Source organism: Macrotis lagotis, chromosome 8, assembly GCF_037893015.1.
Source record: "Macrotis lagotis isolate mMagLag1 chromosome 8, bilby.v1.9.chrom.fasta, whole genome shotgun sequence".
NCBI lineage: Eukaryota > Metazoa > Chordata > Mammalia > Peramelemorphia > Peramelidae > Macrotis > Macrotis lagotis.
This window is the reverse complement of record NC_133665.1, coordinates 188,230,464-188,256,530: the sequence shown is the minus strand read 5'-3', so window position 1 is coordinate 188,256,530 and position 26,067 is coordinate 188,230,464. Positions and strand designations below refer to the sequence as shown.

The 26,067-nt window shown below is 41.4% G+C and overlaps 1 protein-coding gene across 6 annotated transcripts in view; it reads right to left on the bottom strand.

The window, feature by feature from the left end:
* The window catches only part of STARD3NL (STARD3 N-terminal like), a 55,241-nt gene extending 29,382 nt beyond the window's left edge, over positions 1 to 25,859 (bottom strand). Inside the window, exons 1-4 of one of the 6 annotated variants that reach the window (XM_074199200.1) lie at positions 25,622 to 25,859; positions 12,669 to 12,964; positions 10,520 to 11,191; positions 1,201 to 1,486 (exon numbers count right to left, since the gene is read on the bottom strand). In XM_074199200.1, coding sequence (XP_074055301.1) covers positions 1,201 to 1,425 — 225 coding nt within the window. In that variant the 5' untranslated portion in view covers positions 1,426 to 1,486; positions 10,520 to 11,191; positions 12,669 to 12,964; positions 25,622 to 25,859. Of the gene's footprint in view, positions 1 to 1,200; positions 1,487 to 10,519; positions 11,192 to 12,668; positions 19,720 to 25,621 lie in introns of those variants that run through there. The other 5 variants (XM_074199204.1, XM_074199201.1, XM_074199203.1 and 2 more) reach the window with 5 other exon arrangements.
* Between the last annotated feature and the right edge of the window lie 208 nt (positions 25,860 to 26,067).

Genomic DNA, 26,067 nt, shown 5'->3' with positions numbered 1-26,067 from the left:
ACAGGGTTTCTGACTATTTCTTGGATCCTGGACCCTTGGGTGTCTGATGAAAGTTGTGGACTAATTCAAAATTTTATTAGATTGCTTAGAATCAGAATGTTTTTCAATGCATGAAGTGAAAGAGATGGGGTTACAAAGGAAAGGGATTATATTCAAATACAGTTATCAATTTTTTAAAAAAAGTTCTCAGAGCCGAGGTTAAGAATCCCTGTGCTATGTCAATGAGCCAAAACCAATCTATTATTTAAAAGGATAAATGAATGACTATATACTTTGGTTCAAAAATTCAACTTCAAGGGGCGGCTAGGTGGTGCAGTGGATAGAGCACCAGCCCTGGAGTCAGGAGGACCTGAGTTCAAATCCAGCCTCAGACACATAATAATTACCTAGCTGTGTGGCCTTGGGCAAGTCACTTAACCCCACTGCCTTGCAAAAAACCAATTCAGCTTCACAGGTAAAGATTAAAGGAGGCATTGCTATAGAAGAGTACCTTCAGCAAAAGAACTGAGATTTAGCAGAGTTCCAATTCAACCTGACTCACTCCTCAGTGTGATATGGTGGTCAAAAGTACTTTGATACCAGACAGCAAAGGGGGTGTTAGCAGTATATAGAAAACCAGACTTGTAGTCAGTAAGAATCAAGTTCAAATCCTGCCTCAGCTCCTTACAAGCTGTGTTACGCTAGGCAAATCCCTTAACCTGTATAAGCCTCAGTTTCCTTTTCTATAAAACAGAGATAATAAAAGCACCTCCCTTCCAGGGCTGTGAGGATTAGCTGAGATAATAATTATAAAGCATTTTTAGGGAAATCTATCTATCGGAAATAAGACCTTCTGTCCAGGAAAAAGGAGGTGACAGCCCCACTCTACTCCCCCCACCCCGGTCAAATTAGCTCAGAAATACTTAAGACCTCATTTCAGGACTGAGCTCCATCATGAGAGAACAAGGGATAATAAGATTGAAGAAGAGAAGGGTTAGAGCATAAACAAGAAGAGAAACATCATTCCTTTCAATTTTAAAATATCAATAAAATGTGGAGCCTCAAAAGTATAAGTCATTAGGCATCTCCTCAGCTCAGGAACATTATGTTTAGACTTACATCCTATTTGAACTGAATTATGTAGGTTAAATAAAACAGAGAAGTTAAGAAAATGATATTCAGAAACTGAAAAGTTAAAATTAATGAAAGGGAAACACTCACATTTAACTCTATTATCCATAGCAGAGTAACAAACAAGAGGTCAAAGGTGACAAACAAACAGAAAGTCCTTCGGACGTCGGAGATGCCTTTCTTCTCCCGTCCTTCATAGGATTCGATCCTGGCCATCAGTTGGGTGGGGTTGATGGAATGGACATTGAGCAGAGAAGCATGGGAGCCCTGACTTCCACTGAGGGCATTTTCCAGATCATCTGGCAGATGATTCATCCTGGTGATGGTTTAAAGGAACCTGTTCCCAGTTTCACCATTACTAGCATTCAGGAACAATCTTGAAAGTAAAAGAAATGGAAACAGAAAGTTAGTTTGCATGAAGCACTTATCAAACTGCCTCTCATTGCATAGCTTTTTTCCAAGCTCTTAACGACAGGGAGCCTTATGGGAAGGAGATCTAAGAAGGAAACACAACACGACCACCTCACTTAGAGACTAAAGGTCAAGTCAAAGGTTCCATACAACAGAAAACCGAAAGGGAAGAACTTCTGATTCTATTTGTCTTATTTAATCAAATATCATCCTATTGCGTTGTCAAAAAAAATAAATACAAAGCTGCAAAATGGGGATATGAGCAGTATCTCACAACTGTGTTACCCCATCCCTGTGAAAGAATTACATCCACCAAGGACACAGCCTGCAGTTCCTAGAACAGGGACACATTATACTTCTATTTAACTTTTGAACCCATTCTATTACATCTGTGGATATGAGGAAGGGAGGAAAAAACACTTTAGGTAGTTCTGATTTTTAAAGAGATCCCAAAGCCTTTCCAACTGCAACTACTTAAGGATGCTTGTGGTGATTTTAGGGGGTTTGGGAGAGTTGCTTGGCACTATGGATTTTACCTTCCCATCTCACTACAGACTGTAACCCATCAGGAAGAAGCTCCTCCACCATAATCCCTACCCTAGAGAAAGCTGGACCCTAAGCATTGGCAAATGGCCGGCAAATGATGTCTCAACTCCTTTGTTTGGGCTCTAGCAGATGGTGAAATAAGTGTGAGCCAAATCAAGAAAGAAGAAAAGAAGGAAACACACAATTACTAAAATACTTGCTCCGTGCTGCATCAAAATGATTTCCTTTGATCCTCAGAACAAGCCTTCCTGGAAAGTAGGGGGTTACCCTTGTCCTCATTTTTCATTATATCACATTAAAGAAACTGAGGCAGATTTGCCCAAGGTTACACAGTGAATAAGTGTCTGAGGCTAGATTTGAATTCAGGTCTTCCTGACAGTAGGCCCAGTACCATAAAGCTCTCTAAAGCTAGTTCCAGTATGTGACACTGAACAACTCCTCTGACCTCCCTGGGGCTGTTACTTCATCTGTCTTGAACATGCTATAAGTTTAATCCCATGATACAGCGTTGACTATTTGTGACAACAAAGAACTGAAAATAAAGTAGAACTTAGTGGGGAAGAAATTGTATTAAATGAATAGAATGGGTTGTTGCTGCACTTGGAGAAATGATATACAGGAAGAAACTGTATTAAATGTATAAAATGGATAATTACTGTACTCTAAGAAATGACATATAGGAAGAAACTGTATTAAATGTTTAGAATGGATTGCTGCTGCACTCTAAGAAACTGCATATAGGAAGAATTCAGAGAATCCAGGAAGACTTACAAGAACTGATGCAGAATAAAGTAAGCAGAAATATTTCCCCCTAAAAAAATAAAACCCTGTAACAATGCAAACTAAAGAAACAAAAATAAACTGAAGGCTATGTGATTGTATTAGAAACTCAGATCCCAAAGAAATCCTCAGGAAATGTACCTCCTTCCCTTTTTTTCTGAAGATACAGAGACAACAAATATGAAATATTGGAGACATGCTATCAGACATGGTTGCTTTAGGGGTGGGTTATGCAAAAATACTTTTCCCCCCTCTTTCTTTTTTATTCTTTGTTATGAGGTGCTTTGCTGGATGCCTTGAATGGGAGATGCATAATGAAGGTTATATTAAAAACCAAAGTAGAAACCTACCCCACACACAAATCTAGGGGGATCCTAGGCAAAGGTAGCCTAGAAAAGCAGTGCTTTCCCTTCTACTGCAGAAATCTGATTTCTCAGACAAGTAGATCCATCCCATATAAAGACCCAATAGGATTTGTTCTGATTTATAAACAAATCTTGACTTTAGCTCCTTCTCTGATCTCCCTACATTTGAGTAACCGCTAGCATCTATTGCTTGTCCTTTGTTTTCAAAGACCATGTCATCAGGTAGGTGATGCCATGACAAGCATGTGAATGGGATTTGAGTGGGGGGGGGGGGGGCTGTGCTAAGCCACCAGCCTCACTTTCTCCTCCAGAGCCATCTGGGTCCAGTGGCCTGATATGAATCAGGACAACTGGAGATACCCCTGGATGTGAGACAATCAGGGGTAAGTGACTTGCCCAAGGTCACACAGCTGTTTAAAGTCATGGCTGAATTTCAATTCCCATCCTCCTGAATCCAAGGCCAGTGCTCTATCCACTGTACTACCAAGATCTACATCAACAAAGACTGACCATACTTGGGAGCAAAAAAGTCACCTGCCTCAGGTAGACCGTGACCTTCAGAGTTCTGATAACTCCAGGCAAAGACCAACTAGACAATGATCAGCCCATAAGGCCCAAGTAAGAAAATTAGACAGAACTTCTGGTTGGACCAATGAGATGCACCTTCTTGGCAGACAAAGGAAAGTCCCTGGCTAAAGCAATCACTTGTAGAAAATGATTTAGTCGGAATGGAAAAGAAATGTTGGTTGTTTATCAATCTATAACATCAAGGATTTTCTGCTACATAAGGAAATACCAGCAATAAGCTTGCAGAAGGAGTCATTACTCCCACATCCTAGTTTTAAGGGTGCTTGAGATGTAATCAGTAGAAAGATGATTTACACTTCCCACGTTAACTGACACTGCTGTCAAAGGATTTCCTGGTGGGGATTGGGCAGGACTGCTTAAGGTTGTCTTCCTCTGAGCAGATAAGGAGTGGTTTGTAGTTCCTGGAAATGCTGGATTCCAATGGAATGCTCCTCTTGGTTATTGAGTACTGCCCCCAAAAATCTCTACCCATTATCTACTCTATCCACTGATAGCCATCAGGGTGGGGGAGATCAAAGCCTCAAGGTCATGGGGTAATGGGACACCTCTCAAGACTTAACAATCCCACCTGTTCTGAAACAGAAAGCACGCTGCTGGTGTGTGGCTGGTTTCATGACCAAGATTCGTGTCTTGTTTGCATTCTAAAAAATTATTCTATAATCAGAAACACCTGAGTTTTCATTTCATTATCTTAAAGATGCCCAATCCCAATGATAATAAGCACAGTTCACATCTCTATAGTGCTTCCTCTACACCAGGACCTTTGCTCAGCATTTTACAATTATCTCATTTGATCCTCATAATAACTTGGTAAAGTAGGTATATTATTATCCACTTGTTACAAGGAAGGAAACTGAGGCAAACATAGGTGAAGTGACTTGCCCAGGATCACACAGGCTAAGAGTCTGAGGATTTGAACTTCCTGACTCCAGGCCTCACTGTGTTTTCAAGCTCTACAAAGTGGAAATGAATGAAGGAGGTTAATGAAAGTACCTTGAAATGAATACATCACTAATGAAAAGGATGGATTACAGCATTAACAATTCATTTACCTTGAATGTTTTGTGACTCAGCAACCTCTGGACTCCAGGTCACTTCTGTGAAATGTTTGCTAGAATCTACCCCCTCCCCCCCTCCAAGAAACATCCCTGATGGAAGGAAGCAACCCTGCTCCCCATTCTCATTTACTTTATTTCTGCTCATCAGATTTCTGTTTGTATTCATCAGTAATTTAAGGCATATTAGTTAAACAGTGGTATTAGGAAAAACCAATCAATCTCTCTAGGCAGAGAATGAAGATGAGAAGACACTGTATTTCTTGGGGATTGCATCTCTCAGCCAAAATATTATTACAATTGCTAATCTCTTTCCCGGGGGGGGGAAATTTTTGAAGATGAAGTCGTTTTGCTTCATTTGCTGAGACAATGTTGGAGTCATTAGGATAGTGTTTTTGCAAAATTTTTCCATGGATTATCACTTCTCCTGTTCTCTCTTTGACATGGCCTGTCAACTTGGAAATGATAAGGGCCTTCAGTGGGTAAGTTTTGGAAGCAGGAAGCAAAAGTAGCTGTGTAGACTGGATTCAGTAATATGAGGAGGCTGAAGATGATCCCTAATATATCTCTTTCTTCTCTATATCTAGGAACAATTCCTAGAGTAATGTTTCATCATTTCAAGTGAACACAGCAATTTAATTCCACTTCTGCCTAGGAGCCATGGTTAAAAAAAATACAAATTCCAGCTAGCCTAGGGGGTGTCAGCTTCATCCTATAGATCTGTTTAGACTCCTAAGTATAAAAACTGTTGATTAATTCTTTTTATCTATGTGTTTGTGCACATTCACAGGACAGCTAACCTGGCTATCTCTCCCCAGTTTCAGGAAGAACAAACCACTGACTAGAATTCATCCCAGTGAACACCATTCAAGGATTCTGCCCTCCACCCCTCTTGCCGGACAGGTAATAAACAACCATGGCACCAAGGTTACCAATTTTCATTCTAAGTATCAGCAAATTAAATGTATCATAAGGACACAAGAAACCAGGGAAAAAAAGCATAAAAGATACAACTCAATGAAAAAATGCACAAAAATCACTAGTCTCTGCTGCTTTTGGCCTTAATAAGCTATTATCAGCACGTGACCAACATTAAGACCAGTATAGAAGCAGAAAACATCACTCAGTATTAAAAAGTGTACAGCCACTCCTCTGCTGACATCCACCTGAGCTGAGAGGCTTGAAGGAAGCTATTAGGTCTCGAGACCTCAGTCTCCTTATCTGTGAAACAACGTTGAGAGGCCAGACTAGAAGCCTACCATCCTTTAGAATGAGTGACCAATGGGGCAGCTAGATGGCATAGTGGATAGAAAACCGGCTCTGGAGTCAGAAGGACCTGAGTTCAAATCCAGCCTCTGACACTTAATAATTACCTAGTTGTGTGGCCTTGGGCAAGCCACTTAATCCCATTGCCTTGCCCCCCCCCCCAAAAAAAAGAATGAGTGACCAGAGATCTATAGCTAGAAAGAAAACTGGAAACCCATCTAGATTTGAAAATTGGGGTCAAGTTGAGGAAAGGTCATTTGCCCAAGACCCCATAGGTAGTAAATGATAGGGGCAGGGTTGAACCCAGTTCCTCCATCTCCAGACCTAGGCTCTTTCCTCCAAATTGTCTCTCGAGCAGTGGAAATATTCAAATGTCATTCAAAAGACAATAAAGAAATGACCTTGCTCTGAGACTTAATGGGGAACAAGAGAAAATCTTTACTTGTGTAAAGAGGATGTTTGTGGTGGACAAACATGATTTTAGTTCTTGATTCCTGCTCTGCCATCACACACCAACGGACTTGGGGAATTAAAATAACCAAAATAGAAATCTTCAGTATAAAAACCTCATTCTGTATGAGGAGAAAGAACAGAACAATGGCCAACCCTCACTGAGTAGACTGCTGCTCCCCGCCAGAGGCCCTGATTTTCCAGGGAAAAAGCTATTCCAACAGATGACAATGTTCTTTTTAATGGTTCAAATAGCTCTTCAGAGGACAATGTTTGTGCTCCATTTTCAAAGAAGGCCACGACACCGGGGAGGTGATGCCATGACAGCACGTGAATTGGATTAGAGTGAGGAGGGGCTGGGCTAAGTTCCCAGCCTCACTTTCTCGTCCAGAGCCTTCTGGGTCCAGTGGCCAGATAGGAATCAGGACAACTAGACCACCTTACATTTTCCTAGGCATGGCAGCTGTAAATAGTGAGAAAGTGTTAACTAAGGGAAAGGTTCAAAATTAACAAAGATGCTGTGTGTACTGTTTTGAAATACTCACACGGAATTGTGATTTCATCAGTCTGAAAGATCTCTCCCAAAATGCGGAAGAAAAGCCAGTCATGCCTGCCCATTTCCTCCCCAAACATCAGCCCAGGGGTCCTCAGAACAATCAAAGTCTTCCTCACATTCTCCTGACATTGCAAGGGGATCAGCAGAGGATTATCATCATCCTCAGGACTCATTATATGACCATAGACAATTTCTACTCTTTGAAGAAGCTCCCGCCAGCTCACTCTTACCGTGGACTTTCCCACTGCCCTCTGGGGGATACTCATTTTTAATTGTTGTGTTCCACATTTCATTGCCATGCAAGAACAGGGGCCAAATTTTATTGTGAAAAAAAGATGGCCTTGGCAAAGCTTCTTTAATGGTTCTGAGATTCTCTCTCATGATAATAATTTCCTCAGAGAAATGCAGGCCACTATCCTCTTGTTAAACAAAGGCCCAACTCATAATCTAACAGCATTTTCTATACCTGATTTACATAATAATAGACAAGTTCTATAAGTGGTCCATCCAATGCCTGTTATGCATTGCACGTTTACTGTGAGTGATAAACATACTTCATCCACTTGGCCTTAACAGTGTGGATGGTCAGGTCAGACTATTTGAAATGATTATAGACCTCTTCCAGAAGGTTCTACAATGTCTGGAGGCTTGATGCAATCAGCAAAATCCCAAAAGGGAGCACTGGAAGGCCCTGATCCCTGGATTCTATACCAGTTCTTCTCCATCAGTGTGGCAAATACATCAAACCAACACACACTTTTCTCCTTGTTTATGCCATATTTGATATTCAATATCAAATGGCTAATAAACAGGGTTGTTTACATTGCTATTATTTTTAGAATTTTTTTGCAAGGCAGTGGGGTTAAGTGGCTTGCCCAAGGCCACACAGCTAGGTAATTAAGTGTCTCAGGCCGGAATTGAACTCAAGGTACTCCTGACTCCTGGGTCGGTACTCTATCCACGGCACCATCTAGCCACCCCATTGCTATTATTTTTTAAAACATTTATTGAAAGTTTTGAATTCGGGGCAGCTAGGTGGCACAGTATATATAGAGCACCAGCCCTGGAGTCAGGAGGACCCAAGTTCAAATTCGGCCTCAGACACTTAATACACATTTAGCTGTGTGACCCTGGGCAAGTCACTTAACCCCATTGCCTGAAATAAAAAAATTAAAAGAAAAATGTTTTGAATTACAAACTCTATCCCTTCTTCCCTTTCTGAGACAGTAAGTCATCAAATAAATATTACACATGTGCAAAAACATTTCTATCTCAGTCATTTTATACAAGAAGACTCAATATTACTATAATTTTTCAGAGTTGTGAATGATTCTAATGGATAAATGGGTGATAAGCTTCCTGAAAAAGAATCCAGGCCTCAGTTTTCTCATCTGTAAAAGGATTACAATGTTCTCACTGCTTACCTCACAGATCTGTTGTTACGGCAAAATAAGATGGCACTTATGGAAAGTACCAGGCAAAATTCAAGGTGCTACACAACACAAGCTGTATGAATTATCATTTAACAAGACAATTCTCTAGGTCTATTTCCCCAAATCTAGACTGAAGATCCCAGAGAAGAAAAAAAGCCTAGCTTCTTTTGTTTGAGTTCTTGTCCATGAGTTTAACTTTATTTATTTAAAAAAAAAATTTAAGTTTCTCACACTATAAGTTATAAAGTGGTCATCCAACTATGCTAATAAAATCATTTATTTTGTTTCCTCAAAAGCAAACAGGTACGGGTAGCTAGGTGGCGAAGTGGATAGAGCACCAGCCCTGGAGTAAGGAGTACCTGAGTTCAAATCCAGCCTCAGACACTTAATAATTACCTAGCTGTGTGGCCTTGGGCAAGCCACTTAACCCCATTTGCCTTGTAAAAACCTAAAAAAAAACAAAAAACAAAAAAACAGGTGCCCTCTTTTTAAATGAACAATGTTGATTTTCCACAATTTATAAATTGGGAAATGGATTGAAAATTTACTATTAACAAGACTAATAGGAATATTTCCTCCATCCTGGTGCCATTGTACTCCTTTTTCTTAGCTAATGTAATTATGCCATAATAATGGAATGAGAATTCAAATAAAGAAAATTGAAATATAGACCATTTTTTGGCTGAATCCATGCTAGCAGACACTTCACCAATAACCTCACAAAGTTTGGGGAAAGCTAGACTTTTTTGCTGACTTTTTCAAAGCTTAACAATGATTATGGAGAAGGGATGCAATGGAAAGAGAAGTGGGATGGAGCAATATTCCAGATTCTTGAACTTTGAGAGGTCTCGACAATATGAAATACTCACAGGAAATAAAACAAAGTCAAGATCACACACATACCCTTAGGTGACAAAAAATCCTACTGTTTACAAAGTTTAAGAAGCATGCATAACCCTAAATTCATTTCCAAAAATCACTTGGCTGGATTTTCTCAGGGCTGTGTCTCTTTAAAAACCAATTCAACTCTAAGCATGAATCATGGAAAAACACAGAGAAATCTGCATTAGAGATAATTAATGAGTTAAATTACCAACCAGTTGAAGGTACTAACTAAACTGAATTATATATTCAAGAGCGGATCACCTAAAATCAACTGTCCCATTCTCTGGAATAAATTCAAAAGGAAGTTGAACCAGATGAAAAACAGGAGGCACAATTAAAGCCTAAATTTCCATAGTAGGGCAAACGGAAATATTTTAAGAGAAATATCAGGAAACCCACCAAGGGCTCTTCCTAGCCTTCTTTGATGTGGTGCAGAACTCAAACTATCCCAAAGGTTATTTCCATCCTGCAATCTTAACTGACATTGCATAGGATCAGAAATTTATTGTTTACAAGTCATACTGTCTAAATGTTTCCTTTTACTTGAGTGTAGGATTTACTCCAAATCACTCACTAAGAGATTCAGACCCAATTTCTGACTTCAAGGCTGTGCGTTCTTCCACTATAGCACTCTCTTTCTAAGAGATGAGTATCCCATCAAGCTTGAGCATTGGGCTGGAAGGCCATTTCAGCACACTTTAAGGTCACCTTTCCTCTGTAGAGTCCTAGAGCTCAGGAGAAGAATCAAGATCTTCAGAGGGCTACAGAGCTCTTCATTCATCTCTTGGTTACAGCTAGGATGCTAATAAAACAAATATCCAAACCCTTCTGGACAGTGCATAGAAGTGCCCATTCTAGTGTTTAACATCCAATTTACAGATGCAGACAAAAACAAATGGGGATGGTTGAAGGGATGGGGCAGGGTAAGCAGAACTGCCAAAATTCCAGAGAATCTGAGATTTTCTGTGTCTACAGGTTCCAGAGGAACAGACTCCTTCTCCCCAACTTCACATCTCCCACTCATAAGGCCCTGAAGCTGAAGCAAAAAGCAGGGAACAAGGGAAAGAGCCTCACCAGACCAAGGAGTAAAACAAGGCTCCGATGCATTTCAACAAGATATTTTCTGTGATACAGCTGGAGGCCTTCAACAAGGATGAGAAGGGCATCAAGGTCAGCTACTGAATCAACAATAAATTTTTTCATTTGAAAAGGCTATAGGGGCAGCTAGGTGGTGTAGTGGATGGGGCGGCTAGGTGGCGTAATGGATAAAGCACCAGCCTTGGAGTCAGGAATACCTGGGTTCAAATCCAGTCTCAGACACTTAATAATGACCTAGCTGTGTGGCCTTGGGCAAGCCACTTAACCCCATTTGCCTTGCAAAAAACCTAAAAAAAAAAAAAAAAAAAGACTATAAGCCAAGACTAAAGTAAGGGGAGAGCTGGTGCATGACTTTTCGTTCACAGATGATTGTTTACTCAATGTAATCTCTGAGGCAAAATGCAAGAAGGTGCAGGTCAACTCTGCTACTTGTGCTAATTTTGGCCTAACAATTAACACCAAGAAAATATAGGGGCTCCATCAGCCAGCATCACACCATCTATATGTGCAGCCATTCGTTACAACAAATGGAGACATTTTGAATGCTGGAGATAAGTTCATTTTCCTTGGCAGTATACTTTCCAGAGATGTAAACATTGATCGTTGAGGTTGAGGTTGACATGCATTGCAGAGCTAGCTCAGGAGGCACTGAAGGAAGGTGTGAGAAAAAAAAAAAGAGATATTAGACCAACAAACTGAAAGTCTACACAGCTGTCACATTGACTTCATTGTTACATTGCCCATGAAACCTGGACAGTCTACCACCACCATGCCAGGAAACTAAACTGCTTCCATTTGAATTAGGAAGATTCTGTAGATCACCTGGCAGGATAAATACCAGACACTGAGGTTCTTTCTTGAGCTGAACTGCCAAACTTTCAAACTCTATGGCAGAAAGCACAACTCCAATGGGTTTGGTTATGCTGTTTGAATGCCAGATATAACTCTTGCCTAAAAACCTATTTTTTCAGAGAACTCAAACAGGGCAAGCACTTTCATGGTGGTCAGAAGAAGCAATACGAGGATATTCTTAAGGCTTCTCCAAATAGTTCTGGAATCAACTGTGAGACAAGAGAAATTTTAGCATAGGACCATATAACACGACAAACCCTCATCAAAGAAAACGCTATCCACTCTATGAGCCAAGTAGAACTGACTCAGTTAAAATGAAACGTGAGATGCACAATTTTAGAAGCATCTCCACTCTCAAAGTTCATATGAACTATCTGTGCCTGATCTGGGAGGACCTTCCAATCTTGTATTGGTCTAATAGGCCACCATCAGACATACTATCCCTTTGACTCCAAGGATGCATGTCATTGTGGCCCTATTTGATAATGAAGGACAACAACCATCCAACCAACACCCTGATTGCTCCAATACTTTTCCCATGTGCTTGTGGATGGTTCTCATCTTCCCTTCTAGGCTGATAAAAGCCCCACATGGTCTTGTATGTCACAGTAGATACCTGATACATTCATTCATTCACTGAAACATATTCAACAATAGGCCTTAAAAAATTAAAAACAATTATGGAAAATTAACAAAGTTAGGGGGGAGGGAGGGATTTCACCATGGACCTTAAATTAAGTTTAATTTACCACTCAGTCATAATTCTACCTTGCCCAATGGAGTAGATATGAAGTATTAAATGAAGCATTAAAATGCTGGGAAATTTTTAACTATAAAAGATTCTTCAAATTCAGTAGAAAGTCAAGTATTTGATTTGAAAGTTGGAGTTCTCCAAATTCTAACATCAAGGCAACAATTTCCTTTATTTGATCCCACATCATATACAAAGCCTAATCCACCAAGCTCTCCCCCATAAATGAAGTTAAACAAAGGAATAAATTTAAAAAATATGAAATACTTCAAGAATATTTTTTAAATTATAAAACTACATCAATGAAAATGATGGTTCAGGATTACCCCACATGGGGGTCAAGAAAGTCTTATGGGAGCAGTAATTCTGACAACCCATATCCCTAGATTGAATGAGAGATTTGAAGTTCAAATCTAAGCTCTTCTACATGGAAACATTCATCCATATTTTGGTAACATACTAGGTATCAATCCTGGGGGCAAAGAAATTATGCAGTGTGTTCATCTAAATGGTCAAACTCACAGTTGGTGCTCAAACTGACTGTTGATGATGATGATGATGATGATGATGATGATGATGATGCTGGTGGCCAGGGTAGTGATGATGGTAGTAAACAAGGTTGGGTCTTTATCTTGCATCCCAGAGTAGGTCACCCTTTATCCTGTTGAAATAGTTTTTGCCTCTAGATTTTAATGCCAGATTTCATTAATTAAATTCTCATTCTGCCACTGAAGTTAACAATCACATCACTTCTCCAGGCCTTCATTTTTTCATCTCTTCACTGGCCACAGCATTGGGCTAAATGTCATCAGATGAAACTGAACAGAGAGGAGTAAATAGAAAACCTTATTCTTGCACTTAAAAAAGTTAGTTCCCCAGGATAAGATGGAGAATCTCTGAAAAAAATCTGGGGGCTGTAATGGACTGCAAGTTCATTCAATGAGTCAACAGTGTAATATGACAACCAAAACAACTACTCTGACCATGGACATCATTAGGAGACAAAGTTTCTAGGAATGAGATAGTGACAGTCCCTGTAAATAAGGAAATGATTGGTCATCTGTACTTAGCCCCAGTCAAATGACATATGGAGCACCATGTTTGTTCTGGCATCAATAGTTGAGAAAAGACATGAATAAGCTGAACAATAAAAGCAAGGGAGAGGGACCAATAATGACATGCCCAGAATCCAAGCTGTATGAGAATCAAGGGAGGAAATTGAGATGCCAATCAACCAGTCACCAACCATTTATGAAACATTAAGTACTAAGGACAGAACTGTCACTGTACAAAAAAAAAAGGACACTGAGTAAGAACATATGGGGCGGGGGGAGCTAGGTGGATTATACTGGTCCTGGAGTCAGTAGGACCTGAGTTCAAATCCAGCCTCAGACACTTAATAATTACCTAGTTATGTGCCCTTGGGCAAGTCACTTAACCCCACTGCTTGCAAAAAGAAAAAGAACATACTTGGGGTCTCCTCATTTTGGAGCATCTAAGCTGATCTTCTGCTTTCTTACATGGGAACATTCCATGGTTGAGTCAGACTCTCTCCCATTGATCCACTTTAGGGAAAAATCAAAGCTAGTCAACCTTCCTTCCACTCCTGGCCATCAATTAATCAATCAACATTGATTAAGAGCCTACTATGTGCAGGACATTTTGTTTAGTGTTAGGGATACAAAGAGGCAAAACCAAGTTCCCATCCTCAAGGAGCTTATAATCTAATGGGGGGGAGAGAAGATGTAACTAAATATAGGCAAAGCAAACTATATAAAGGATAAAAAGGAAATAATGAATAGAAGGCAGGCACTGGAATTAAGAAAGGTTGGGGGGCGGCTAGGTGGCACAGTGGATAAAGCACCGGCCCTGTTGTCAGGAGTACCTGGATTCAAATCCGGTCTCAGACACTTAATAATTACCTAGCTGTGTGGCCTTGGGCAAGCCACTTAACCCCATTTGCCTTGCAAAAAAAAAAAAAAAAACCTTAAAAAAAAAAGTTGGGAAAGATTTCCTGTATAAGGTGGGATTTTAGTTGGGACTTAAAAGAAGTCAGGGGGGTTAGTAATCAGAACAGAGGAGAAAGAACATTCCAGGCATGGTAGCCAGCCAAAGAAAATGTCCCCAGAGCCAAGAGATGGAGAGTCTTGTTTATTTGTGGCATAACCAGGAGGTTGTTGGGGAATAAAATGTTAAAAAGATTGTAAAGGGAAGAAGGAGCCAGGTTATGGAGGCCATTGATGGTCAAACAGAGCATCTGTCAGAGTATTTGATTCTAGATGCAATAAGGAGCCACTGGACTGACTTCTAACTTGCCAACTTGAACACAATGCCTCAGGGGGGCACCTGCCCACAGTTCCCTGTCTTTTTAGAAGCATTTTATTTGTAACCCCCAGGAATTAATACTGTGCCTTACCTAGAAGAGTCTGAAGGGCTCTTATAAAGAAAGGGGCATAACTATTTTCTTTTTGGTCCCAAAAGGGAACAAGTTATCAAAAATGGAGGCTTGTGCAGGAAAATTTCCTAACAGTTTAAGACTTTACCAAAGTGGAATTGTCATGTTAGATGGTGCTGGACTCCTCTTTACTGGCAACCTACAAACCAAGGTTGTACACATGGGTTGGTCCTGTAGACAGCTGTCAGCTGGCTGACTCAATGGACATGGAGGTCATTTCCTCTGAAATTCTCTGATTCTGTGATTAGTTGACTTCTAAAGACCCTGAGATGACAGGATCTCTAAAATCTCTCCAAATATTTTAGGTTCCTATGATATCTTGATTGTCCAAAGTGGCAGAAGGAGATATATATATACGCAGGAAGAATCTCTGTTGGAACCCTGCTAGCACCTAATGAATGGATTGCGTCATCACTGGTGACTTCTGTTCTTCATGGAATTTCTTCTCCCCACAAACCATGTCACCTTTCCTTCAAAGCAGTAGAAAATCAATACTATTATAGAAGAGAGCTGACAGGGACCACAGAAGACCAACAAGATTTGGCAGATGAGAAAACTAAGGGAGGTACAGCAGTTTACCCAGGACGCATTGGGTAAAGGTCTAAAGCCAGACTTTCCTAAGTCCAAAGTCAGAGTTCTATCTGGTATAGTAAGCAGCCTCTCATCATCACTACCATCAGCATCAGCATCCTTAATCTCTCTCTCCTAGTAGAGAAACACGTGTGTGTGCATGTCCATATATGTGCATGCATATAGATATCTGTATGTCTATTATGTGTGCATGTATTTATTTATAAGCACCTCATAAAATGTGTGAGTAAAGTTCATTGGAATTTACTGGAGGGATGGAAATTAATGAACAAAGCAAACAATCTTCCCATAAAGTCCATTGACATCTGATGAGAGGATCTTCCAATCAGCTCAAAGTACAAGGAAAATCATTCTCAAATGGGTGTTAAAGTTCAATTCTTGGGGTAAAATACACATCATCTTAAATAGCTTTTTCAGGGGAAAGGATAAAGGCAAGTAAGGTATATGAAGGCATGAAGAGAGCAGAGCTAACTTCTCTAGTCCAACTCTTATCCCTGTGTCTAAAATGGTTTATTGAGTAACTAAGGGACATAAAGAGATAGAGTACCAGGCCTGAACTCAGGAAAATCGGAGGTTGAATTTGTCTAAGACACTAATTGTGTGACCCTGAGCAGGTCATTTAACCCCATTGGCCTCAGTTTCCTCATCTGCAAAAGGAGCTGGAGAAGGAAATGATGAACCACTCCAGTATCTCTGCCAAGGAAATCTCACATAAGATCACAAGGAGTCAGACATGCTGAAAATGACTGAATAACAAATACAAATAGGACAGGAAAGGAGGAAAGGGAGGGGGACAGTTTCCATCTAGATATCTCCCATGAACTGATACATCTCTATAATTTTTCAGCATTGACTTTCTTCAACAGACTCCTACACTGCACATGCTAATCCATCCAAGAGATATTCTTATATAATTTAGGTTCGAACATTTATAAACTCAAAAACTTTACCATAGCAAAAGGATCTTATTGCATCTGATAAGTAACCAGATGAGTCTGAAAAAGATATCGACTGCCCTTTTGCCAGACAACACCCAGTGAGTCAGCCCAGTCTCCAAAGGTCTTCAACTGCACTGCAGAACATTTCCTGTCTTCTCTGCTCTGCTTCCCATCCTCTGCTGAAATAATAGTCATAGCAACAGGCTCTTGTTCAGCCAAATTCTCACTAAGTCTCTGGGGAAAAGCTATTATGGAAAATCCCATCTGGATGTACTGCATTCACAGGATCCAACACAACTCTCAGAGCATTCATTAAACCCCTATTTTATACTGAGGTACAAGCCCACCATCAGGGAGCACATTGAAGTAAGTGCAAAATCGAAGGCAAAAGACCCCCGAGTCAAGGATGGTGTTGGGGAATCAGCAAAGGTCATTTGAATGTAAGAGGAGACATCTGAGTTGGATCTTTAAGGCTAAGAGGAGCTCCAAAATGGAAGTGAGTGAGAAAAGACTGAACTGTGTCTTGCCAACAACTAGTTATATGACCTCGGACTAGTCTTTAACCTCTCTGGGCTCCCATTTCCTCAGGGATAAAATGAGAGACCTAGATTAGAAAATATTCTCTAAGAAGCCCAGATGTCTGTGGTTCCATGAGCTCACTGGGTTTGTACAAGTTAAAACTAATGATGTTTTATTGACTATTATAGTTTCACTAAAAACTACTCATGGATTTTAGGGTGTGTCAGCCACCCTACATTCTAGAAAGAAATGAGAGTTTACTGATCTCCATATAAACCAGATTCTTCTGGAGGCTCATCACCTTGCTGCCGAGTTCACACCTCTTTCCTCTTTCCTTTAAGGATATATCCTTCATCTGTCCAGTCCCCAGACTTGGAACCCGGGTGTCATCCTCAGCTTCCCCCCTCACTTGCCACTAAGTCTTGAGCATCCCAAGGCTTCTGATAATGCTTCTCCCCTCTCCTCACCTCCATTCACACAGATGACCACTGTGGGTTCATCATCTCTCAGGTGGACTGGTGCAGAACCCTTCCTAAACTCAGCTCCCTGACCCAAGCCTCTCCCCTTTGTCTCCACAAAAAGGTACATTCCACAGTCACAAATCCTTCTCAGAATATCAGTGTCTCCCTTCTGCCTCGAAGATCAAATACCACCTTTGCTTGGGGGGTGGGGGATGGAGGAGGGATGAAAGTTCTTCATAATATGGTTCTGCTGACATTTCCAGGATTGTTACACATTTCTCCCCTTACAATCTAAATTGCCTACTTAGAATTCCTCCTCCATGGCCCTCCTCCATGGTTATCTGGCACCCCCATGCCCAGGACAGTCTCCTTCTCTCTTTCTGCTTCTTAGAATCTCTAGCTTCTTTTGAAACAGCTCATTTCCCAGCCCCTACCTATAAAATAACTGTGAATTTATGTTGTACATCCTGTATTTACCTAGCTGCTACATGTCTTCCCAGAAAGACTCAACTGAGATTTCACAAGAGCAAGGACAATTTTAAATTCTTTGTCCCCGTAGGACCCAGCACAGGGTCTGACATATGACAGACACTTGATAAAATGCTTGTTGATTTGCTGACTGAAGTCTGAATTCAAAATCAGTTGCCTGGGGGTGGCTAGGTGGCACAGTGGATAGAGCACAGGCCCTGGAGTCAGGAGGACCTGAGTTCAAAATCAGTTGTGAGAAGTTCCTGGGTCAGGACTTTTAACCAGAGTTCTCCATATTGGCTCTCTTAAAAGGTAAAAAGAAGTAAAAAAAAAAAAAACAAAAAAAAAAACAACTTCTCAAGCTCCCTGGCCCACAAGCCTCTGAACCCTTTGACTATACCTGATTCAGGATGCAGACTGCCCTTGGCCTTGATGACCCTGATTCCTCCTTCAGTGTTTGCCCCTGTAATACTAGGTGGCACAGTGAATAGAGACCTGGCCTTGGAGTCAGGAGGATGGGATTTCCAATCTGACCTAAGACACTTGACACTTACTAGCTATGTGACCTTGGACAAATCACTTCACCCCAACTGTCTCACATCCAGGACCATCTCCAGGCATCCTAATTCATCTCTGGCCACTGGACCCAGATGGCTCTGGAGGAGAAAGTGAGACTGGGGACTTTGCACATCATCCCCCTCACTAAAATCCAATTCATGTGCTTGTCATGACATCATCTCCCTGATGTCAGGGTCTTCTTCAAAATTGAAGGACAAACATTATTATTATAATTCTCATAAATCAAAGCAATCTTTTCAATAGGGAGCAACAATAACTTCCATAAAAAGGTAACATTTCCAAGAACACAAGCAACATCATTGTGAAATAAGAATCTCCCGGTGGGGTTCTAATGTGATTACTTTCTTTTTGAGGTTGTGGATCCCTTTGGCAGGTGGGTGAATCCTATGAACTCCTCAGTCTTAGGTCCTGCTGAGGGCTTTCCCTGGGTTTTCTCTGCAATGCCCCAGAAGCCTCTTCCCCCTCAACATGTCACACTTTGGAAGTCCCCTCCACCTCTAAGGCCTCTCCCTCTGATGGGCCAGCTCCTCTTAGGCAAGACAACTCTCCCAGACTTCCTCTTCAAAGATCCTGGCCCAGTCTTCATCTCTAGTCACCCTCACCCTCCACCAAGCACAACTCCCTTTTATGGGAATAGAATGGAAGCTACTCAAGGGCAGGAACTGGTTTTTCTTCTGTTGGTATTTATATTCCTAGGCCTTCATCCAGTGTCTGGCACCCAAAAAGTACTCAATCGTGACTTGCTGGCATGACACAGGATTACAAGGCAAGTCAACTAGTGTCCCCTATGTATAAATCATCAGAGTTGTAAGCGTAGGGGGATTCAAAGAAAGGCAAAAGACAGGTCCTGTTCTCTGAGAGACAGCATGTAAACCACAATATATGCCCAATAAATTGGAGTAAAATCCACAGAGAAGGTCCTAACATTATGGGGAAATCAGAAAAAGAATTTTATCCAAACCAGGTCTTTAAATGAGAATGGATAGAAGCAAAGGAAGCTCAAAGACAAGATAAGGTGGGAGAGAGTGTTGTAGACAAGGGAGAGAGCCAGTGAAAATGTTTGGATTTGGGAAATGGATGATCTGCTACAAAGAATAGCAAGGAAATCAATGATGCCAAAATAAAGTTATCAAAATATTTTTGAAAAAAAAGTTTGCAGACTCCAGGTTAATAATCCTATATTAAAAAAATTATTTTAAAAAAGAATCTGTTTTAACCACTTCTCACAAAGACTAACCTAAAATTGGTTTCTTTTCAGATCACAAATGGCATAGGGGATAATGAAGAAGAAGAATTCAAAGAAATACGGGAAGATTTTAATGAGCAAAGGCAGCAGATCCTGGATAATAATAAATACACACAGACTACAGCTACGTAAAAAGAAAGAGTCACCTGGGGACCAAACTCAACTTAAAAAAAAAACAATGGAAACAACCTTGTTTTCAAAGCTTCCCAGTCATATACAAACATGAGACATCTCAGCCCTAAATGCTCACTTGCTTCCCTATGGCCTGACTTGTCCTGAAACCTCTTTCAAAAGTTTGGCTGTTAGAGACCTCCCTGTGCAAACTGAGCCTTACTTATACCCATGTCTCCCACCCACCCACCCAGAGGGGGCACTCCCAGAGGCCAAAGGTTGTTCTATATTTATCTTGTATTTCTGTTCCACCCCTAACACAGTGTAGGGTCCAAAGGAGGTGCTACCAACATGCTTGAGGTTCACCCTGTGCTTTGTGGACTCTATATTTTCCTCTAACACCACTGATTTAAATAATAATTTAAAAATATTTCAAGGGAACCAACTAGGCCCCCAAAGGCAAGCAGAAATGGGAACAGGTAGAAGATGGTGAAAGAGACCACAGAGATTGAGTAAAGTCATGAAGTGGGGGTCACGGCTTCCACAGAGCTCAAAAACACCCATTTCAAAAATGCTAACATCTTATAATTTCTGCAAACTAACCTTAAGTAATAAACATCAACCAAGTATAACCCATGAGCTTCACAGTTGGAGAAATTTCCCACTTCCTTAATTAGAAACCTATCACTTTTTAAACACTTTTTTCTTATAGCATTGGGGTCATTCATTCAGATTCCATCAGTTTGGAGTTTAGAGTAACTAGGCTGAAGTGCCTCTTGGCCCTGACTATAAAATAATTGGCTAAGCAAATTAAAGATGATTCAAAAAAAGACTGAGTTCAACTTAGATCAATGTATAGCATGGAAACAATGTAAAGACTAACAGACTGTCTTCTGGGGGGCGTTGGGGAAGAGGAAGTGAGACTGGGGAAAAATTGTAAAATTCAAAATGAATACATTTTTAAAAAAACTGTGAGGAGACTTTAAAGAGTGTAAAGGCAAACTATTTTCAAACAAGATTCCAGCTCATTTAGAATAAAACCTTAACTGAAATCCAAAAAACAAGAATTTTCAGTTTATCTGGATTGGGGGGGGGGGGGGCAGAAGCAAGATGCTATAAGATACACATACCTATAACACATACACAGACATTATAGGCCTTCCTTCCATTCATTCTATTCCAGCCAAACAGGCCCACTCTCTGTCCCCAACCACACCACTCAGGTGCCCAACTCTGTCCCCAGAGGCTCCCCTAGTTGCTGTCTCCCTCTGAATCTATGACCATTTTTCAAGCCCCTTTCTAATCAAGGTCCCCTTTTCCATGAAGTTCTTTCTCCCTGATCTCTGATCTGGCCCATCCTTCTCTGGGGTACAGAACTCTGTAAAGCAGTCTACCCTATAATGTGGCTCATACTGTCCTCCATGTAGAGGTGCTAAATGTTTCCACAATCGTCTTTGGTGAAGTCTTATCTCTTTTCTAAAGGCCTTTCTAATAAAATTTAAAAAAAACTAAGAGGACACGGGAGGCCTCAATTTTAGATGCCTTAAAAAAACCAAACCCTAACCTGGTTTTCCACTCATAGGAATCTCAAATTTTCTACATCTAAAATTTCAGTCAATTCAATCTGACCATTACAAATGGTTACCAAGTCCCCCTGCTCAAGCCTGCGCATCATTAGTCCACTCCACTCTATGACTGCATGCATCTCTAACATATGCAGAGACAGTAAGGATGCTTAAGGATGTCCCTAGGGCTCTCTGGGGACCAGAAGTGAAAAAAGATCATGTGTCTCCAAGAAGCACCTACTGTGGGCAGGGTCCAAAAACACAGCCCCTCCCCTCAAGGAACTTCCAGCCTATTGCCAGATTGAACATGTAAACAAAGAAGCACATATATGACCTCCCCCCTCCAATGAGGAGAACACACATACCACTTGGAGTCGCCAGCACCACTTCCTATCAGAACTGGTACCAGAGTTGAGCCTTGAAAATAATCTACAATTTTAAGAGGCAGAGATTAGGGGGGAGGGGAGCAGCACAGAGGGGACAAGCGGAGGAATGGACAATTCAGATGGATTAGACAAAATGTGAAGGGGGCGAATGTGATCTAATTCAGGAACTGGATTGCGACTGAAGAGGTTAGATTTTATCCTAGAGGAAACAGGAGCCACAGAGGTTACTTGAGCAGATGAGTGCATGATCAGATCTATGTTTCTGAAAGATTACTTTGGTAGTTTGTAAGAAAATGAAGTGGGGTCTAATAGAGACTAAATGAGATCTGTGCCTGCTTCAAGGACCAAAGCAAGAAGACAGGCCATCTGTGCCTTGGGGAGTCTGAGAGCCAGTATTTACCATATGGATTCTTCTAGGATTAAAGATCAAGGAAAGAAAGTAGTATACATGTCAATGTGAAAGAGTGTTTCCATGGATGACTGGGGAGAAGAGGAAGAAAGCAAAGGTGTATCAACTATTCAAGGGATATCTTGCCTTGGGCACTTGAAAGCCTATTACAATCCAGAGACCTAAGGCTAATAACCAAGACTTCCGGTCCAAACCATCAATGATAATGATCAATGGCCTGACTAGGATCTTCATGGCGGAGCAAAATTCATCTTCCTTTAGGGCTGAGGATATCCAAAGATCTCCCCTAAAATCACAGTCCTCAGTGGTTCTCATCTCAGGAACTTCTCCCAATGTAAATCACGTACCAGCCCAACTCATAGATTGGGCAAGATTGAATTTCAGTCTTGCCAGGGATTGCTCCATCTCTGGCCACCAGATCCTGTTGTCACTGTTGTTAAATGGGGTTCATATGGTTGTTATTGTTCTGGTGGGTTCAGTTGTTCATGTGGTCATTATCTGACTGTCCCTGACTCTGTGACACCCACTGTATCTTCCTTGGTACAGTGCTCTGTTATTTCCTTCTCCAGCTCATTTGGCAGGTGAAAAACTGAAGTAAAAAGAGTGAAATGAATTGTCAAAGGTCATACAGCTAGAAAGTGTCTGAGGCCAGAACTCAGGGATCAGAGTCTTCCTGACTCCAGACCTGATGATCTGTCCACCACACTATCTAGATGCCTTAGGCCTAATTCTAGCCTACCCCAGTGTATACTGGAACTTCTGGACAAGCTTGCAAAAATCCACTTGGCACATTATTCTCTGGGCCCCTCAACCAGCCCTAAGTATGTCCCATGGCAAAATGAGGCCATTATCTACCAGACAAAATACAGCTCCATAGGGCTGACCACTTCATAAATGAAGACATGGTTGCAGCGAAGTCAGTGTCTAAATCTGTTATGAAAAGAAGCAACCTTCCAAAGACCAGTAGGAAAAATCTCCCTTGTTCTCTACTGAAAATTTGCTCTGATGCTTTGACATCCATCATCTCATCTGACCCTCTCAACAATCCCGGGAGGAAGGCATTGTGAAATAAGGAAACGAGGCTGCCAGTGAGAAGGTGACCTGCCCAGGGTCACTTGGCTGAGTGTCCGAGGCAGGATTCTGCTCAGCTCTTTCTACAGCATAGCACTGCCCACTGCACCACCCAGCAGACCAGTCACCAACAGGTCTAGAGTGCCACTAGCCTAACAGCACAAAGGTATTACTTCTGTGATGACTTATTCTCCTTTTCCATTCCTTCCTACAACAGTTACCAATCATAACCAATAGAGACCTTTTCTATAAAGACACCATTTCCCATAGATCACTTGTCTTACCCATACATGTCCATTCCAAACTTGGTCCAAAGTATCTAATGCAAGTAAAAGTGTTAGCAATTGCATCAAGTCAAGGAAATTCTATAATGGTAAAAGAGACACTAAATGAATATCTTTCATATCCTGTCCAACCTAACTGATGTCCATAAGCTAGGCTAACCTGATCTCCATTTTTCTCCTTTTCTCTTTCTTTGTTTTTTTTTTTTACAACACATGGCCTACTGAGGAGAGGGGCAAGGAGGCATATATTTCAAAAAAGAGTGATGTAAAAATAAAAGATATGAATCAAAATAAAAGAAAAAAGGGAGAGCAAAGAAGAGTTAGAAGTAGCTAGCTATGTGACATTTACTAGCTGTGTGAGCCTGGACAAGTAACTTTACTCTCTTTGTCTCATTTTCCTCACCTGTAAAATGAGAAGAAAAGGAAATAGCAAATTATCCCTGTATCTTTGCCAAGAAAACCCCAAATGGGGTCATGAAAAGATCGACACAATTGAAAAATGACTTAACAACGATACAAATTAAGACTAGAAATCAGTAAGAGAGAAAATTTAGAAAAACAGAATTTTTTTTGTTTAGTTTTTTTGGGGGGAGGGATTTGGTAAGGCAATAGGGTTAAGTGACTTGCCCAAGGTCACACAGCTAAGGAAAAATTAAGTATCTGAGGGAAGATTTGAGCTCAGGTCTTCCTGGCTTCAGGGCTGGTACTCTATCCAGAAAAACAGAATTTATAAAGCTAAATTGTACTTTTAAAAAATGTCTATAGGGGCAGCTAGGTGGTGCAGTGGATAGCGCACCGGCCCTGGAGTCAGGGGGACCTGAGTTCAAATCCTGCCAATCATTACCTGTGTAGCCTTGGGCAAGCCACTTAACCATTTGCCTTGCAAAAACCTAAGGGAAAAAAGGCCTATAAAAACTGCTCCTTGCTCAGAAAATTCAATCTAAACAGGAGGGGGAAAAAAGAAAAATCATCCAAATTATCGTATTTACAGCCCCAAGACATGAATTCTGCTCATCAAGTCACAGGGTTAATGGGAAAGATAATAGGAAAGTAGTCAAGTGTATAAAAATTGAACAGGTTCCTCTGAAAGCAGAGATCAAGGTACTGAAGGAGAGATTTAAAAAAAAAAAGCTTTCTCTTCTCCCAGCCTTGAAGGAAATCATTTCACTTTCCTCATCTGTATAGACTGAGGACTCAAGTCTGAAGGTTCCACCAAGCTCTATATTCTATGAATGTAGACCACATCCACTGTTGGAATGCTGTTAACCTTGAATAATCACAGGGACCACATCAAAGTTAGTCCTTTGAGCACAGATTTAAAAGAATGAAACCTACTTTGTCTCAAACTGTAAAATCCTTCCTGGCCTTAAGGCTGAAATCCCGTCATTCTGGGCAGGTGCTAGCTAGGGAAAAGATCTGATTTGTGTCCTTCCCTGCTGGAACCAAGCTCTCAATTCCACAATCCTGACCACGATTATCATAGCTATCTATACTTAGTCCTAATGCTGTGGTCACATGAAGCCAAATTCAAAGTTATAATTTTGTCAAATATGGTTGCTGGTTCTAGCCCCCCAAAATCATGGGGTGCACATTTGAATAATGTAGCCACTTCGGCAGATCCAGGACCTTGTCCAGCAAAAAGGGATGCTGAGAAATGCGAGTCAGAGTTGTGAATTTTAGTCCTGGCTTGGGAACTTACAAGATGTATGACTTGGGGCAAGTCGATGGATCAGAGTGCTTCTCTAATACCAAGGTTCCACTTTTAAAGGCTTTTCTTCCAGTGATGCTACTTGGCTTTGAGTGCTAAACCATCATGGTCTCCAAAGAACCAAAGTTCTCTCAAAGGGCACCCAATGGGCAAAGGAAATGACACTTGGTATAATATGCACATTACAAGGGAACACACTACAAGTAAAATGAGGAAGGGGGGAGGCCAGAGTGAGGGACTGGAGATAGTTGGAATTCTGGAGTCTACTGGGGAAGGCCCCAAAATGTAGGTAAGCAATGCATCATCAGTGGGCTCACAGAACTGGTGGGATGACTGAAGTCTCTGTGGAAGACACATTCACCTGCCTCAGTCCAAGGCCTCTAAGAGAGGTGGAAAGACAATACTGGGGGTTCAAAGGTAGGAAGGATCAGAAGGGAGCAATAAAGAGGGATTGGGAAAAAGAAGAGATGATGACACTCTTTCTCTCCCCTTTCTCAGCAATGGTAACCAGGGTTCGGTCATCCCCATCACCACTGTGCAGGTGAACCCCACATCCTCAATGGCCATTGCATGGTTCATGAGACATCTCAACGCCTCCCCGACAGAACTCATCAACTTGCCCCTAAAACCACCCTGCCACTCCTGAGTCTCCCAGGAGCACCACCACCGCAGCTCAATCTTCACCTTAGCACTCTTCTTCACCCAAAAGAGATAACCAGGTGCCACGCCAGGCTGTCACGGCTACCTCTGGGGAGCAAATGCCCCCCAACGACAAGTGGCTCCCTGAGGACGTTAGCTTCACCACCAGGTGACAGGAGACCTACGGGAAGGTGAACACAAGATGAAATGAAGAGGGGGTGACCGATACTCATGATGAGGAGCCAACAAAGGTGCCCTCCTGTACCTCACCTTCCTACCTCTCAAGATGGCACCCTCTGGATTGGGCACCAAGGACGGACTACAAGCCACGTGCAGAACGGCCAAAAGTGATGCAGAAGGAGAGGAGGCTGAGGTCAGCCAAGGGGGCCAGGCCTGGGGCGAAGCACTGGCCAGGGAGGGGGGAGCCCAAGGGCTGATGGAGGAAGAGGAGGACAACGGGGAGGCTGAGCAAAGGAAGAAACGAGGGTGGG